Source organism: Pleuronectes platessa, chromosome 10, assembly GCF_947347685.1.
Source record: "Pleuronectes platessa chromosome 10, fPlePla1.1, whole genome shotgun sequence".
Classification (NCBI taxonomy): domain Eukaryota; kingdom Metazoa; phylum Chordata; class Actinopteri; order Pleuronectiformes; family Pleuronectidae; genus Pleuronectes; species Pleuronectes platessa.
This window is the reverse complement of record NC_070635.1, coordinates 17,239,607-17,258,213: the sequence shown is the minus strand read 5'-3', so window position 1 is coordinate 17,258,213 and position 18,607 is coordinate 17,239,607. Positions and strand designations below refer to the sequence as shown.

At 41.8% G+C, this 18,607-nt stretch overlaps 1 protein-coding gene across 1 annotated transcript in view; it reads right to left on the bottom strand.

The window, feature by feature from the left end:
• LOC128449567 (A disintegrin and metalloproteinase with thrombospondin motifs 16) overlaps window positions 1-18,607 on the bottom strand; it is a 58,680-nt gene that overhangs the window by 27,524 nt on the left and 12,549 nt on the right. Inside the window, exons 4-10 of the mRNA XM_053432812.1 lie at window positions 15,887-16,328; window positions 13,166-13,368; window positions 9,634-9,717; window positions 8,090-8,249; window positions 6,142-6,247; window positions 5,331-5,468; window positions 1,811-1,964 (exon numbers count right to left, since the gene is read on the bottom strand). Of these exons, the coding sequence (XP_053288787.1) occupies window positions 1,811-1,964; window positions 5,331-5,468; window positions 6,142-6,247; window positions 8,090-8,249; window positions 9,634-9,717; window positions 13,166-13,368; window positions 15,887-16,328 (1,287 nt within the window). The remainder of the gene's footprint in view (window positions 1-1,810; window positions 1,965-5,330; window positions 5,469-6,141; window positions 6,248-8,089; window positions 8,250-9,633; window positions 9,718-13,165; window positions 13,369-15,886; window positions 16,329-18,607) is intronic.

The following is an 18,607-nucleotide window of genomic DNA, read 5'->3' as shown; positions in this document are numbered from 1 at the left end:
CGCTGTGGAGAGAGTCGCTTGGCTGCTCCACTGGTACCTTATCTCGACAATGCCTGCCAAAGAGCTCCAAGAAATATGATTTCATTACATGAAGAATTGCACCACTGAGGCTGATACTTGAGTGGTTCTTTTTTTTTTATGAGTAACAAGTGTCGGGAAAGACAGTGATCGTGAGGGCTGCTTTGGGATTTTGGGTTCCTGTGCACCTTGCTGCTACCAGGTGCATCGACAGACACCAGACGTGAGAACAAAACCAAAACCACGAGGGAGCGATTCTCTGATGTCTTATGGCTGAAATAATGCGAGGACGTTTCAGTGTTCAGAGGAGTACAGGAGGATACCATCTGTCAATGTCGTGGATTCAAATCCAGCAAGTCTCTGTCACATTTCCAACCCTTCTTCTCAAAATAAGCTTAAATGTTTTACAACAATGTTATCATATTCCATCATGCTCTTTAGGGGAAAAAACTAACCAAAATAGCAACTTAAAAAAATAAAAATGTGTCTAGTAACTTTAAGTCTTACGGTAAGTGCACACATGCTATAGTCTCACAGTTTTAAGTTGTTCTCAGACATGATAGATTTGGCCGGAGTTTGTCGTTCCCCGATGACAACATCAGTTTCTGGTGATTCAGGTGAGGGTTGGCGCCTGGGAAGGTGTCGACACACCTACTCCCTAACTGTGAATTTTCTGGAAATGCTGCTGCTGTATTCTCACATGGGCTCACTCGGATGTAGGAGCCACGAATGAGTTTAAGTTGAATATTCATTTTTGGTAATGATACAAGGTGTGTTGGTTATATTTTGGGGTATTATTTAGATTATTTATTATTTATGTTTATTTGTCATTAAATTGTTTCGGCAGAAAGTAGGTCACAAAGGATATGGGTGGGGGTTATATGAGCACCTGTTTTGGGTGTTGGTTGTAGGAGGAGGTGAGTGGGGCCGACCAAGTTTTTGTTGTCTGCTATGATATTTTCTATTTAATCACTGTAATTGCTTCAATTTATGAGTTTGTGCACATTACAATAAGTTGATCTCCTATTTTTAACTGGACACAAGGGGGCTGGCAAGAAAAGAACAGGAAAATATCGATAGCAACTGACTCGGAGATTTGCGTTCTCACATTCAGCTCCCTCTAGGAAATACCCGTACATTTAGTCCATGTACGGAGCAGCTTTCTATCCGCTTCGAGGCAAAGATGTTAGCCAATTTAGTTTGGAGTCTTTTCTCAACGGTTGCCTCTTTGGTTCTGATGAAGTTTAGGTAGGCTGCCATGTTTTTCCCCGAGACGATTTCTAATCCAGATGCAACAACATCAGTAATTTAAATCACTTTAAAATGTCTTAAAACAATGAAGCAATCCAAATCCTGTGAGGACTCGCACAGAGCATCTCCAACAACATCAGCAGAAATGAGACAATGGGAGAGCAACAAGAAGAGATTCCCATTGGCAACGCTCCAGTGTATATATAGTCATCATCCCAGTGAGTATTCCATGGACAGCATTGCAGCTCTCACAGTTTAGTTTGTGTTGTTGTTGTGCGTGTGTGCGTGTGGGTGTGGATGTGAGAGATCAGATATGTATCTAACCCTAATCTTCTCTTTTCCTTCCTCTTTGCTAATTCTTCCTTTTTTCCTCTACCTCATTCTCCGCATCCCTTTCTCAATTTCTTTCTCTCTTTTTCCAAGGAAACAACTGCCCTCAGATTTTTCTTTAGCGCTGATTAAGCAGCTGCCAATGGGGGTTGTGAGAAAACCCTGGCACAGGATACTTACATTTGAAACACTGAACCAAAATCAATTTTACCTTCTTAAAATCAAGGGTGCAGAGTTTGGCCTTCTCCCCAAACTGCCATTTGCACTGCGTGTCTGCGTCGTACAGCTCGCCAGGCAGCTTCTCGGGGTACGGATACTCCTTGACTGCTCTGGGTTCATCTGATAGGCACAGCGCCTGGGCAGAGCTGGAGGAGAAGAGAGCACGATAAAGAAAAAGAAAAGAAATTACAAAAGGCGAGGAAAGTTAAGGGAGTGAGCAAAAGTGGGAATGAGTAAAGCAATAGAAAGAGGGGAGTTTAGGTAAAAAGGTCAGGGAAGGAGAGGGGAAATAAAAAATAAATAGGGGGTAACATTAATCATTAATATTAAAACAACTTCTGTGATATATAACATGCATGCAACGGTCAGATGTGTGAGTCAGTGCCGCGCTTCATTAACGTGACGTAGCTCATATGTGAGTGTCCCTGCTGCACACGCAAGAAATTCCTCAATAGCGAGCACCAGTCCATTATTTTCCATTGTTCCCCACTTTGGAGAGTACCGTAAAGTGTTGCCATGGAGACATAACAAGTTGCCAAACTCAAAACCCGGAGAGTAATGGCTTTAATGCATCAGACACTCAATTATGACAGACATAAAAAAAAAAAAAGATCCTTGCCCATATCACTCATATCCGAACACCAGCAGGGGGTTTCCAATGTTAACTGATATCAGTGGTTACCATACAGAGATGTTTTACAGCTTAAACACAGCAGGCCCAGGGAATATAATACAAAACTATGCTGGAGAGAGCATGAAAAGGCAAAATATGTTGGACTGGTTCAACGTGCTAGTGAGTGGTCCTGATCGCTTTAGCAGAATATATGTGTGAGTCTGAGTGTGTATGTGATCTTTCATTGCTTTTTGGGACCTATGTGTCTACAGAGAACAATGGCTGTTCTGCAAGTGCAAGACTCTGATGTCCCGCGTTATTCACATAATAAAGTGTCTGAAAAATACATCAGCATCAGCAGGCACACGAGCGAGGCTCCGTCAAACATTAAATTACAAGGTCAGTGGAGCTCATTTGCAGGATTTCAGGACAGATTCCCTTTAGAGCAGGTTTTTGGTTATTCACCGATGGCACTGATGTGGGCTGGAAGCACTGAACAACCCATGATAATAATCAGCTGCAGATAAAAATAAGGAGTTCTGTGAAGTACCCATTGTTTTCTAGGATTTCCCGCAGATCTGCTGAGTCATCTCTTCCTGACATCAAATAAAAACGAATTATTTTCTTAATAAAATGGTTTGTTGATATATCAAACACAAAAACAGTTAGATCATTTTATGTGGTCAAGTGAGAAAGTCTCATAAATCACACTGACAAATGCCAAGGACAAATCTGGCAAGATGAAGAGTGGTAACAAGGTGGAACTACTAAGGTAATCTACAAATTAAATCTCTAAAAGAAAGTATTCTTTAAAGCTTTAAAGCCATCACTGATGAATCAACAAAAAAAGCTTCATCTAAATGCAGGGGCGGTGCCAGGGGCGGGTCGGGCACTGGCCCTAGCGGAAATCGGATTTACTCCCTAAGTGCCCCTGTCCTGTCAAAAGTCCCTCACTAACAATACAAACAGCTATTATAATTTGTTAAGAATCTGTATGATCTGATATACATAATATAGATATTTATGGTTCAAGATCGAGTGGCTCCGACTCAATCGTTAGCATTAAGAATATTCTGTAAACCCCTAAACAGACAGAAATGTCCCCGCGATTGTCAGGAAGTGCAAATCGGGTTTAATTGGGCTAGACTTTCCTCTAGTGTGCAGAGGCCCAAGCTTATTCAGGAATTGCGCATGGATGTTGGACATATACTGCCCATTTATGGCCCCTGATTTAGAAAAGTCCAAGATCCGCCAATGCCAAAATGGAATTTAAAAGGACTAACTCAATATTTTAGGGAAAAAGAGCCGGGCAGACCGATCTATAACATTCTCAAAACCAAAGTAAACATGTAGGTGAAGCCAGCAGTTGATAAATTTAACTCAACATGAAGACAAAAGTTTTACAAGAGAAACTGAGACGTTAGCTTTAACCTGATCATTAGATCTGACTCTGTCCTTAAGTGTTATATTAGACTGTGGGGAAGAAAATGTGACCGCAAGAGAAATCTTGTGACTTTCATGTCTCACTGACTTTTTAATAGTGTTCCCCCAAACAAAAACAACTCCAAGTGGCTTTTAAAGGAGATTCTGCTTCCCCTGCCGTGAAAGTTATCCATCCGTGATATGCATGACGAAGAGCTGTGATAAAGCTTCTGACTGGACAGTGTTGGCACAGAGCTCTCAGTCATAGCTGATCGAGGAGAGACAGCGCTGAGTGAGCGTGATGTAGAACTCTGTTGGCTGACAAAGCTCTTCCATCCCAAGCAGATGACGACAGGGACATTTAGAGTCTCAGTTAACTCAATGAGACACATTAAGCCAAAGATATTCCACTGTGATAACATTCTGATGATTGCAATTAGAAAAACACACAGTTTTTTTTTTGATCATTCAGTGATTCTGCAGGAAGAACGACCCTCGGTTGGTTCGGCGGTGCAGCGATCCCCCTCCGCGTGGCCTCGGGGGGGTGATGGGAGTTTAATATAAGGCTGACAGGTCTAACAAGGGTGAGGTCACTCCAGCTCTAATAACTCAGCGAGGAAATACACTGTCTGTCTCCAGCACTCTGAGCGGGGAGACCTGACAGTTCAGTTAACACACTGGTAAATTTAGTCGAGGGCACTGGCTCTGGGCTATCAAGTTTCAAGTATACACTCACACACACATACAGACACACACACACACACACACACGCACGGACACAGACACATAGACGCTACGTCCATGATGCTTGTTTTTTCACTTGGGTGAGCAGGCTGCATGCATGACAAATGTGCATTGCATGAACACAGACCCACAACTTTCTCACTCACACACTTTCCCTCAGATTGTGTAAAACAACTCTTACAGGCTAAAAAGGTGGCACCACATCATTCAGCTTGGTTGCCATGTTAGCTGTATATTTCAGCCTTGCACACTTGCCTGCCTGTTTGCCTTTGCTTTCATGAATTAAAGCCCATCCAGTCATCATTTTAACATGAGTGCAGTTTTTTCACTTGGCTCTCTCTGGACAGCGCAGACGTTTGAAACTGATGTATTTGCTGTTGACATGTTCATCCATTAGTAACACATGTCGAATGAAATAAACATAATGCGTAAGATAACGGGAACCCTCTTATTTAGACAACTCTCTTTTACAAACTGATACAACACGTTTCTGTTTTTGTTGCCTGAGCACAAAACAAACGCTGGCACTAGTATTTACTCCCGACACGTCAATGTGCCATATGGATGTGATGCAGCCCCTTATTTTCTGAAACTTAATAAGACTCTTTAAAGCAGGGTTGCCCATAAATGTTAGTATTAACAACAAATGTTCCTTAAATCAACTGTATTTGCGCTGTTCACCACAACAAAAGCACAGTGGTCATGGTAAAAGATAAAAACAGAGGATGCTTACTTGAGGAAGCGGCTGAGGTACTGGCGGCTGCAGGCGGACCAGGAGAAGATGCCATTGTGGCCGGCTAACGTGGGGGACATGATGTTGCCCTCCGACTTCTTACAAACGTTACCCTCACCATCGTGGACCATTCCAAAACTGAGGAAGGAAAGGAAAAATATTTAATGTGGTCCAGTTATGGTGATGACGCTTCATATTCAATTTAAGTCAACTTTATTTAAAAAAACACATTTAAAAAGTTGACCAAAATGCGGAATCAAGACAATGCGTAATACAAGTGATGTGATGTGGATAGGGTTAGGGTTAGGGTTATCAAACCCTTGACACTCAAAAGTAGAAGAAGAACTATGTTGACAGAAGGGAAGCTCTTCATTGTAAATGGTAGGTTGTTCCATGGGGCGGCCACAGTAAACGAACTATCCCCTTCACCACTTAGCCTCGACCAAGGAACAACTAGTAGTAACTGATCAAAGGGATCAGGGAGTGGAAAGGAGACGGAAGAGCTGAAATATTAGGTCAGGTATTTTGAGGCATTTAGTGCTTTAAAAACCAAAAGAGGAACCTTGCACTCCATTGTCATATTAATTGCTAAAGCAGGAGAAAACAGGGTGCAACACATGAATGTGTTAAAGTCCTAACTTTTCATTACTGATAGACATTTAGGATCAGGCTGCAAATGTCTGGAAATACAAATAGAAAACATTTTACAAAACACATTATTTTGTCCCTTCTTAAATCTTACTGCATGTTTAATGAACACACATCAGTTTCTTTGTGTCATTATGAGCCTGTGAGGGATGGAGACACTTACTTGTGTCCAGATTCATGGGCGATGGTGAATGCCAGACCCAGGCCTGTGTCTTCATTAATGGTGCAACTCCGGTACTTGCTGCACATCCCACTAATCGGAGCAAAACCTGTGAAATCGGTGATGCAAATTTTACACATAGTAGATCACAGCTTTTATTACAATGTCAAGAGTTACTAGGATCCACAATAGTACCCAATACCTGCTATTGTCTGCTCAACGACGACATGTCCTAACCCCTCCCTTTAAAACAATGCAGAACACTGCCCATGTTGGCCTCTTGAGTAAAAAAAAAATGTCTTCCTTTATTTAAATTCCTCTTTGTTGTGCCGCACTGGGGTTGATATTGATATTATTTGATCAGTCAGGGCCAACTTCACAACGAAATACGTGGACAACTTTCAAGCAGGCCATAATTTTGTAAAAAAATCCCTCCCTATGTTAAATAAAATATGGGACTCTGTGGGAACATCCCCAGATCTCTTGCTACCTTTCACTTCATTCCTCCACTGTCTTTTCTGCTTTCTCATATCCCTCCTCCTCTATAAAACTCCCTTTTTACTATTCAGCTCCTTTTACTGTGCGACTCTCTTTCTGTTCACTTTCCCTCCGTCCCTCCTCACGTAGACACTGACACACACGCAGCCCCCCTGGCACTGAATCAAAATAGATAATTCTCATGGGGGCCTCCCCTAACGTCTTTGTCTCAGTGTCTGGGAGGGAATTCAGCCTTGTGTTTTGTTATTTTATAGTTTTATGGCTAAGTCATTCGTTATAGAGTGTAAAAACCCTAAAGTAATGTTCTCATGTACATAACTAATGTAAATATTGAGTATATGCGTACATACGCAGGCAGAGAGACTGTGAGAACCGATATTTTAGTGGCCAAATTAAGATCATCGATATTAAATACAGCTTTTTTAAATATGGAGGCAAACATTGATGGATAGGGCTGTTGTGCACTAACCCTAAACTGAACTGGTAGCCCATAGGGTCATTTTGCCTCAAACCTTTGGGAATTAGTCCAACCTCACTCTTATTTTTGACTGCACACACACGAAACATGCACACACGAATACCTTTAAACTGGTCAATGGTTAAGGCTAATGCTAGTCTCTACACTTTGAAGTCAATGCTGAGTCTGGTGTGTGTGTGTGTGTGGGACACAAAATGGAAGTTTCTTCTCACAGTGTGGAAAACAACAATGTGTTGGCACAGTCATTACCGCAAACAAGCTGTTGTAAGTTTGTTAGAGGGTGTGCACTCAAGAAAACTGTCTCTGAGTGTGTGTGTGTGTGTGTGTGTGTGTGTGTGCGTTTAAAGAAGCTGAAGTATTTTCTGTGATGTGAATACTGGATAAGCACATTTGCTTTTCTAAACTTGTTTTGTTGTTGCATCTGCATTATTAAATTCTATAGTTCTGCATCTTATTAATAAAATGTTGAAGAGGTCAACTTCTCAGATAAATTAATCAAGCTGCACTTCTCATCCTTTCCCCCCTCTTTGCTGACAACTGATGAATCTTCTTTTTATCTGCTGTAAAACTTTATATAACTCCATATGTGATCCTGTGGCGTAGAAAAGATCTGAAAGCTGCAGATCTTTTTAACATCTGGTTTGGCGGGTGTGATCCTGGGTCACACCGTGTGACAGACAACAGGGACGTCTTCCCATACAGATGCAGGCAGCAAAAAAGAATGATATATATTTTCTATCAAGAGCAAACAGACAAAGAAAAACAAACACAGCTGGCAAACATGTGGCTTTCTCGGAAATATTAAATTTAATGTAAAACACTCCTTAAGTCCCACTTCTCAACATTTAGTGCTTTTGCATTTGCCCCAACTTCTTTTGTGTTTCCTCAAATTTCACTTTAAGGTATTTTGTCACTGTAGAATCCTCCTCCATGTTTTTGCCCAGCTCAGTGATGGACAAGGCAATAAAGACATACCGAGAGTGTCACAGGGTTCATTCTTCCACGAGCAGATGTCAAGTCCCGTCAGGAGGATGGCGTGGTCGTGGTGGCGTCCCTCTCTGCCTCCCAGAGTGGACTGCCAGTGGCAGAAGCTGTTCAGTGTGTGGTCTGCATGGTGGTTGATCACCAAGCCGTCCTGTGAAATAAACCAGATAAAATGAGTCAGACAGAGCGAGACAATGTTCATTTTATGGAAAACAAGCTGTGAGCACAGAGTGTGGATTTCAGTGGAAATTATAAGTCAGTCAAATGAAATCACATCACCTAATCTCCTTCCTCTCCTTCGACAATTAGACGGACACACCATATTACATATACGTGCATTGAGATCAAATCAACTTTTTTTTTACAATTTCACAGTTCATAGATATTTTCCATGAAGATCTTTGGATTATTTGGATAATTACTCAAAATGTAGAAAATGCACTCTCACAATGTTAAAGGAAGAGGAAACAAATCCCGGGTCCGCCTTACTTAATCAAATCCACTCCAAAAGTGAATGGGATCTTCCTTGGCCTATGCCCCACCCTTCCGTGAAGTTAAAAGAAAGTCTGCTTTTGCTTAATCTTACCAAAAGGCAGACAGCTGTGGCAAAAATTTGATATTTATTGCTCATTTTTGAATTACCAGATCCTTGGCTGCTTACCAAGATCATAGACATACTGTATGCATGCTAAAGGCAGCATGCAGATGTTGGCATTCTTCTTTTGGAAAACTTTGAACTCTAGTAACATCACAGGTGGATAGAAACCTGAATCCACAGTCCTTTGAACTGCTTTGCACTTGACAGTACCTCACCTATTTCTTCTTCCCTCTCTCCCTCGCTCTGTTTTTTTTTTCTCTCATGCTGTCTTTCCGCTGCCTGCTCTCCACGAGAATTTCCCTCCTCAATCTCGCAAACATCCGGGAAATGCTTGCCCTATAATTAACCACTGTAAAAGTCCTTAGTTGTTAGGACGACCCCGGGAAAATCTCTGAGAGACCTGAGGGATCTGGACTTTCAGGTAAAACAAATAAACAAACAAATGATAACTTCCCAGGCCCCATAAAGTCACCACTAACAGAGATTAGGGTGGTTAAAGTAAGGGTGTATATTAATAGTGATATTCTTGGTCATGAACGATTCAAAATTGGTTGAATTTTCAAAAGCTTCAACCCCATTAAAAACCCATCGACATCATTCAATGCCATGCAGTGTATATAAAGATTGCCTGCTTTAGTGTAGGTTATATATCTTAAATCCTCAATGTTAGGGGATGGGAGTATAAATCCAATTTTTTAATTCCTCAAAGATGTTTTTTTTTATTGGTCAATAGGTAGTTCTTATGACAGGTAGCTATTTGGTTTTATTCACATGATTGTACTCGGGAACAGTTTGGCATCATTTTTGGAAAGTGGGAGGAAGCAGAGTTGTGTCGTGCATCTTAAATACAGTCCATGTTCGGTGCTGTTAAAGAGGATGACATTTTGGACACTTTAAGATTTCACCTGACACTACTGACAGACTTTGGGACGCTCACCTGCTCTTCATCCAGAAGCACGAGGCCCACGATCACTATGTTGATGTTCCCTCCTATTGTCCCGTCTTTGAAGAGACTGGAGACCTAGAAGACAAAACAAAAACAGATGCTATTACTTATTGCTAATGCTACTATTTACAATTTTTCAATTCATTCATCAAAGTCCTGTATCAATGGCAAATTTCTGCCTACAGCTTAATAGCTCTCCAAAGTGACTATAACAGCTGTTAACGACTCTTAAAACTTGGCTAAAGCACAATCAAAGACATCATTCTACTGAGCACGGTCCCACATGTTTATTCCCAACCTGATTCCCTGTTATCCAGCTACACCAAGTGAGCACAGACATTTTCACAGAGATTTGAGAGGCTTGATGATAGAGTGTTATTTTGCCATCCGATATGCAGTTATTAAAATCTTCAAACAACCCCCCCCTTAAAAAGTCCCTTAACTTTCAAAATGTTATGTCTGGGAAAATGCATTCAGTGTCCAAAGGTACTTGAATAGTCCCTGTAGCATTTATTGTAAACTGTGAAATCATGAGATATTTATGGTCAATATTTTTAAATGCACTTGAACTATATGGGGCGGCTGAGGCTCAGGAGACAGAGTGAGTCAACCATTGACCAGAGTGTTGGTGGTTTGATCCCCGGCTCCTCCAGTGCACTTGCCAAAGTGTCCTTGGGCAAGATACTGAGGCCAAAATTGCCCCGGACGACTTTGCCATGTGTGAATAGAAGATGTTTTTAATAAAAAAACGACATAGAATATAATAGGAATGTTTGAATGTGTGTGTGAATGGCTGACTGTGGCCTGTAGTGTAAAGCGCTTTGATTGGTCGATAAATCTACAAAAGCACTACATCTATTTATACAGTCCGTTTATTTTAACGGTAGGGTTGGTCATTTGTTTATAAAACACTTTTCATCAGAATTGGTGAAATCCTCTTATCATCCCGATCATCAAAACACAAAGTTGACCAAAAAAGTCAGTGGCCCTTGCATGAGTGTAATAAACATAATCATTTTATTCAGACCAAATTAAATGATTCACCTGCATACCTGTCTGTCAGTATTCAAGTCTTCACAAGCCAGAAAGACAGCCAGAAGTAAGCGGGCAAAGGAAAAGTCGGCTTCTAGTGCTTTCATGAGCTTTGGGGAAGTAGCGTTGATGAAAGGCCGATGGGGGAGAGTGGGATGTATCCATTGCATATTTCAAAGTGTAGCCTCTTGCTAGCTTCAATCCAGGATTACCAACTCTGCTTTAGGAACAGTATTTGCACCATATTAAGTTCTGACAAACGTCAAATGTCAAGGAGACAATGCACCTTGACATTCCCGTAGAAATGACACACAAAGCCTTTGCAATGGCTTTGCTAAGGTGTGATCACCAGGGCCGCTGTTTCCAATCCAGCGTCTTGTTCTCACACAGATATCTCACCATCAGTCATAACAGTTTGGACTTTGAAAGCAGACTCCTGATCTTTTGCCCTGGTTCATTCTCTCTTGAGCCTTGTGAATAACTCAGGTGCCACTCGCTGAACTTTTTTTATTTTCTCTCATCAGGATTCGCTCTCATTCGATCCTGATGTTTGGTCTTCCTCCGCGCTGACTCACGAGAGGACACACACGGCTGTGGTTTGTTACAGAACTCAAACAAAACTCCCCAAAAGGTCAAAGGGGCAATCAAAACCACTCACTTAAACTGAGATGTCGTGGAACATCAGTGTTTGATGGAGTTTCAGACTTACACATGTCAACAGATTCAATGAATCACTGCCTCACAAAAGAAACAATCACAGCCGTTACCATAGAGCTTCAACGCTTTGTGGTAGAGCCAATTTTTTTAAAATATGTAATTAAAAAGATATTTCTGAAGTCTGTCCAGGCTCGAGAGAAGACGACATAAATCTATGTAAAAACTTGAAAGGCATCAAATCCGATTTAGCTTTAAACTAATATTAAATAATCTTTCCGGGGACCCATGGGAGCTGACAGGTGGGGCTGGGAGTCGGTTGTTTTGTGTGAAACTCCACACTGTATTTAGGTGACTCCTCTGAGGGCAGGCTGTGACTACTCCAGCTTGGTTTCAACCAAAGGAAACCATGTTTTGAAAATAGATGGATTATCTTTGGATTTGTCAGTCACTCACTAAGTAGCAAAACGACCGTGACGGAATTTGCTTGCAGATCAGCTGCGAGGGACAGGGGTCACTGTAAGCGCTGCGGCGGTGATCTCACCCAGATATCGGTTTCATGTTGTTAGATACGCTCTTTTTGATAAGTGAGAACTGGGTCGTCCAGTCACTAAGCTCTAATCGATGGTAAACCTACTTATGTGCGGCAAATCAATTTGTGCCGCCCTTTTTTATGCAAAAACAACAAGTTTGAATTCAGGTTGTCATTTTGAAAGTGTGTAACTTGCCGAAACCTAATTTGATAAGTGAATATATTGTTGTTGTTACAATATTGTTGAAGCTATTTGTAAATGTTATTTCTTACATAAAGCTGAATAAGCGCTGTATAGCCAGTAGGAAACATGCTACATAAGTGCGCTAACTTGTTCACACCAACTAAACATGCTGATATTAAGCTAATGGGAACGTGATTAGTTTAGTAAACATTTCATACCATAAACCTATAATATATTTTAGGTTAAAGCCCAAAATACAGGTCAAAGAGAGCTGATGGTTATGTCGAATGACCTCATACTGCCCAAAATTGGCATAATGCACGCCTACCAGCTAGTCATGCCCCCCCATAACTAAAGCCAAATTCATGCTTCTGCGTCGAAGCTACGCCATAGCCTAGGCGTGGACGTGTACCCTATGCAGAGCCCTGCACCTTACCCTGATGTGCATCTCCCCAAAAATTTAGCTGCATGTTGAGGTGATGCAGACCAGGCAGACTCATGCCACTTTCTTTTCTTTGTTGCAGTTCTTTAAGAAAAAGTAATTGGTCTCCAACATCTATCAGCTCCAACTCCAACACAATCGCTTTAGTAAAACTTGCCATTGTTCTGAAGTAAACACAGATGTCAGAGAATTTGTAAATAAGCAAACCAGAAACCAGAGGACACTCAACACCAGCATAGAAACTCTGCTGCCACTAGCATTTCTGTAATTGTAGCACAACTCACACACACCTACGCTCAACTTTGAATGCTTGGCCCCGTGCGTAGGCTATGTGCGTACTTATTGCATAGCTTTGACACAGAAGCATGAATCAGCCTTAAGCGAGAGATGAGGCTGACATTTCCTACATGTGCTGGAAGCGGTTGACAAATCACAACAGAGAGGGCAAGCTGGCCAATCAGAGCAGACTGGGTTTTATCTGGATGGGGGCCTTAAAGAGACAGGAGCTAAAACCAAGTGTTTCAGACAGAGGCTGAAAAGAGTAGCTGCAGCAATGCAGTATAAAGAAAGTTGAATGCGTATTCTGAATATAAGAGCATGCAAAATTTTTCAGGTGATAAACCAAATCAAAATTAAGAAACTGAACAAAAGCACATGTCTCCTTTAACTTTCATCTCACCATATTAAGAACAGTAAGAACATATGTGGTTATGTTCTCATGGCCGTGGTTATCCATCATCTTCCTGTCCACCACCACCAGCGTCTCCACGTTCAGCTTCTGATTGGCTTCGTTCTTCATCAGCACTGCCCTTTTGTTCCTGGGGATAAACTTGTACTCGTCTGGGAGAATAAACACGTCCTCTTCTGGAGGTTTGGGCATGTCTGGAAACAGATCGGGGAGAGATAAAGGGAATGAGAATTAATGAACTTGTTAACTGTTTGGAAGCACAGATAATGTGGTGACAATTGAAACAGACTAAATGAGGCTTCATGCATAACACACTGTGGCTGCAGAGTAATTGAGTATAAACTCAGCGACAGTGGGTTGTAGGTGATTGATGAAAGAGAAAACAATAGCGCATACAATAACAATTTAATAGCGATTCTAACTTCTATTACAAATATACAATCAGTCTGTCCCGCAGCTGATTATACTGTATGTTGCACAAGAGTTGAAAGTAACCTGCAGCCACTTGCCAAAGGGGTCACCTTTGCTTGTGAGTGTTAACCAGCTATTCTGGCAAGTAGCTGACAGCCATCCGGATGATTTACTATACTCTCACGATCATGTCTTGATGTCATGGATAAACTGCAAACTGAGCTTTCTTACCGCTGTTGACTCTGGCAGTGTCACTGTTATGCTACCATTAAGTTAAGTGTGAAACCACAGTGTGTAGTGCACTGTGCATTAGCAGCACATAAAGCCAGTCACATTTTATTGATATGCAACTGTTACGTGAAAGCTTTACATGCTACGAGCAGATAAATTTGGCTGTCAACAAAGTCTTCAAAGACCAGTTTCACGTTCTACCGTCATAACACAATATGTTAGATAGTGACGGACAAAGGCAACAACGTTTCTTGACGAATGAACAGACGTAAACGTGAACCAAGAATGAACATGTCACTGTTTTAATCCACTTTGCAAACAAAGGTGATTTTGAATGGGGGACGAGCATATTGTGTTAAATTATGTGATGACGTAAATTGCTATCAAGTTCACATAACAAACTTATTGTGAAAACTTATCAGCACTTTAAGGGACTTCGACAAACACAGACCAAATGCAATTTGGTCATGTGATAACTCCCCTTTTGAAACGAGAAAACCATACCGGAGAGTGCATACCTCTTGTTGCCTCTGTGAAAAACACCTCACATTCAAACTATGCAGGAGGTGCATAGTAAAAAAAAAAAAAAACAGTCAGCGGTTCAACCATTGTGGCCTTTGACATTACCGCCTGAAATCTCGTCTTTCATGTTTTCAAGTTATCAAAACTTTCACCGATCACTGTCTGACTGCGATAAACCACAAAGGTTCAAAAGGTTGCTTACATAGGGGGAAAGCAGGTGAGCGACCAAAGTGCCCTCTCTGACTGAAACATGGCACAGGTGCTCGGTGATGTCACCGCGCGGGAATGTAAACACCAGTGTGTTTTCACAGGGGACGGACAGCTGGGGTTCTGCAGGGTAATGGCCGGCGGTACCAGTCCCATCCCTGCCTGCTCGCTCTGAAATGACCCCTGTGACACCCGCAATGTTAACTGATCTCGTGGTAATTTTCTTTGAGGGCAAACATTTGTTACGGTGTTTAAGTGAATATAAAACGTTTCCCATAACCTCTCGCAGCTTAAGTCACTAATGAAGTCAACCATCAGTGTCAATAGTGAAAATTTTGTTCGCACATGTCATCATGTGAGAGTCAAGTTGAAACCTCCTTGAGTAGTGAGATTTAGAGTGTGAAGGAACATTTTAAATCAACTTTCTAACTTAATAAGGTTGCTTCTACTTTTCACCATTTGTGAATAAAAAACAGCCTTGTTGTATTTCTCCTCAACACACACACACACACAGGGGCTAATAATGTATAATTTCCTACACAAATACAGCCCGTGCTGTAGGTGATTTCTGCACTCATTAGCATTCATGAACATGGGAACCTGTTCTCTTAGAGTGATGTGGTCTCTGTTCCCATTACACCCAACCAACCACAACCCCTGTGAGGCCGACTGCTAAAAGAATTAACCCGTAAATGTCAACAAACAGAATTGCTATCTTGTGTCTATCTTTTTCTTTTCTGTGTGAAACTGTAAGTGGCGAGATTATTTCTCAAAATGCGCCTTAACCTCTGACTAACTTAGTTACATCCTGACATTTAACACTTTATATTATGACACGGTCTTAAATGTGTAATGTGAGAAGTGTTTCTATGTGGGAACGTTGTTCTTTCAGTGTCAAATGTTAAACCATTTTATTTAAGGGACTGGAAATGGTGAAAAAAAAGGCTGGATAGTAATCTTAGAACAATATTAGTTTAATTTAGCGACTAAAAATCAATCAAACGGTAAATATCTTTAGATGTAGGAAAATATGTGAGGAAGATAAATGTCACTGTCAAATCAGTTGCTGAAATATCTAAAAACTTCAAGCACTGCTCTTGTCTTTTTACTTTCCATGTCCCGAGGGCTTGGTTTGATTTATAGAGCTCAGAGAGAGAAACAATTAAATGTGTGTTCCACCGTAAGCAGAGCAGTACACCATGTCTCCCTGATCACTCAACATGTGCACGAGCAACAATCGCAGGAATCTTTAATGCATCCCAACGTGAGAAGGAGGCCTGTCACTGTGCATTAATGCTGCACGTTATAAGTGGACCAGAATGAGAAACAGCCCTTACATACATTTCTTCCGTCTCCCGCAGAAGTGCTGCCTCTGCTTATCCCCGTGTCTGTATTCGCTGTCCTGGCGATAGCTGCCGCGGGGAAGGTCACTGCCCCGGTGCTCCGCCTGGTCCCCATCGCTACTTCTGGTACTGTTGCCATGGTGGTAATGGTGGCCGTGCCTCTGCTGCTGGTGCTCTCCATCAACCGTGTTGTAGGTGGCGTCTCTACTGGATGTCTCTGTGACAAAGTGTCCGTGCGACCTGAGAGGGGTCAGATCTGCCGACCTCTTCAGCAGGGCCCTCTGCGGGTGACCTCTCCGCTCTGCCTGGAGGTCCCTCTGGCTCCTGTAGAGGATGTGCGGCTGGTGGCTGGAGGGTGCTGTGAAGTTCTCTCTCTGGGCGAGGCTGAGGGACACGGGTCTCAGGAAGTAGTCCGCATCCTGCGTTCTGATCAAACCTGACTAGAGGCAAAACAGAGAGTTTATTAGTCTTTACATCAGTGGCTTATATTCCTAAAATGCTTTTCAACAGCCCATCCTCGTTCCCGGCAGGAAGCCTAATGGGCTGCGGTCATATATAACCAATGAACAAAACCTTCTCCAGCTATTCGTTTAGCTCCCGCGATCTGTCTCTGTCAGCAATTAGTCAAGATTTGACTGCTGGGTCACTCTGAACCTGACCCTCTTAAACCTCTGGCCGTGTTGCTTCATGTTAAACATCTGTTTTGCTTTTCAGTGTCAGAAGCTATCTGAGCCAAATTTAAATAAGGACAGGTCAGACAGAAAGAGTTTCAAAACAAAAACAAAAAAAGGGGCAGAGTGTGGATGAAAAGAGAAGGCATATCTAATCTGCATTATACACTGGAGGTTCTCAATGGGCATTACTCACTTTATGTCAGAAATCGGACAAAGAAAATAGCTCTACAGGGGTTATCTGAGTATAATATGTAACAAATGCTTTCTAAAAATTGTGTTCTTAGATGTTATGAATGTTTCTAACTCCTTAAAACTGCTGCCACTTAAAGTATAACTGCCTTAAGCTTTTGATATAAGAGGATAAGTTATGGGAAAACCTATTATAAATCCCTCAAGAGCTGGCCGACAAGAAAATTCTTCATTTGACCTTATTCTCTCTATTTCAGCCTCGGCCTCTTTGGGAGAAAGACAGAGACATTTTCAGCTTTCATATTCCACTTTCAATAAGCCTCTATCAAAACAGCCGACTCAGACACAGGGAGATTATTTTCTCTTGCTCTCTGCCTCGCTTTGTCTCGCTCCGTCTCTCCAAACACACACCACATCTGTGTTGACAGTCAACTGGCACGTAGCCTTTGGACCGTAAACCGTGCTTGGCAGTAAAATGTGTTTAATTGACTACAGTCAGCTTTTGTTTTTTCAGCATGAGTGGGAGATTCTTCATCGCCGCGGCCTGATACAGTGGCAGCGGTGCAGTGTGTCCTGTTGTGATTGTATGTGTACAACATGTGTGTCTGCGTGACAGTCCCAAGACAGTGACAACAAAGGGTGAGTGGCATTTGGAAAGACAGAGATTATACATATGTGATTATGTCTAGTCTTTGTGTCTATCTATATGTTTATTACAGCGGGAGTGTCCCTATCATCTCCTGGAGGTGTATTTAATGTTTAATGTAGCCTGGACTAACCTCATTTCATCATCACTTCTTCTTAACCCAGGCCTCTACCTCTACAGCTTTGAGAGTGCGCACAGGAATCTGCAAATGTGGAATCTGCAAATGTATATTCTGACTCAGAGTGTGCCATTTAATTTTTAAACATGTAATAAATGTGTTTGCAACTGTATTGAGATTTGTACATGTGTAGACGAGTCTGCAAATACAGTCACAGATCAGTGAATTTGTCCATAAATCATACATAAATATTTGTGGCTGAAAAGGCTTTTAATCCAAGAGCTGGAAATGCAGAAGAGTCATCAATTACAACTCAGACAGGCCTTGCAATTGGATGTCGTTTCACACAAGATTCTTGCTACACTTCTGCCATGGCATATCTGCAAAGGAGTGTGGGGATTTGTGGAGTTTTAGAGCAGCTAAAACTGAGAAGTTTGGAAACCCTTCTGACCCTGTTTTAGACCCTGTTTCTCACCACTGCTTGCTGATTGGGTCTTTTCTGTCACCACGTGGCGTTTGCCGATCCGTCATGCTGCTATTGCATGACCCTTCTCCGTAAGGAAGCAACTGGCACTAGCATCGGCATCAATGGCAAGCGTTGCTGACCTTCTTGTCTTTGCTAACAACTGTGCAGTTAAATTCTGCATTTATTCAATTCTACACAGGTACAACTGCTTATATGCATAGGAGACAAGGTATTATTCGTGCAATCTGTGCACACTGGCATGCAAATCTACGTGAGTGGTCACATGACATGCATTAACAGGCTTGTAAATATGTGCAAGGACGAAAACTGATATGGCGCCAAACACTAGCATGGACAGACATGGTTTTACTTTGAAGATGCCATTCTCAAACAAAAAGGTATTAGTACGGATGTACCCTGAAAGTGCTCAGCTATTGCTTTGCACGATGGCTGCTGTCAATGACACAACCCTCTTTGAACGGTCCACATTTACATTTATTTTTTAAACGCATGCATTATTCACTCTAAAGCTGCTACGTTAGCGTGTTTTTCTCACACTTTGCAAAAGCAAAGACAACACTAGGAGATTTAAGTTAACATGCATATATATAGAGGACTTACAAAGC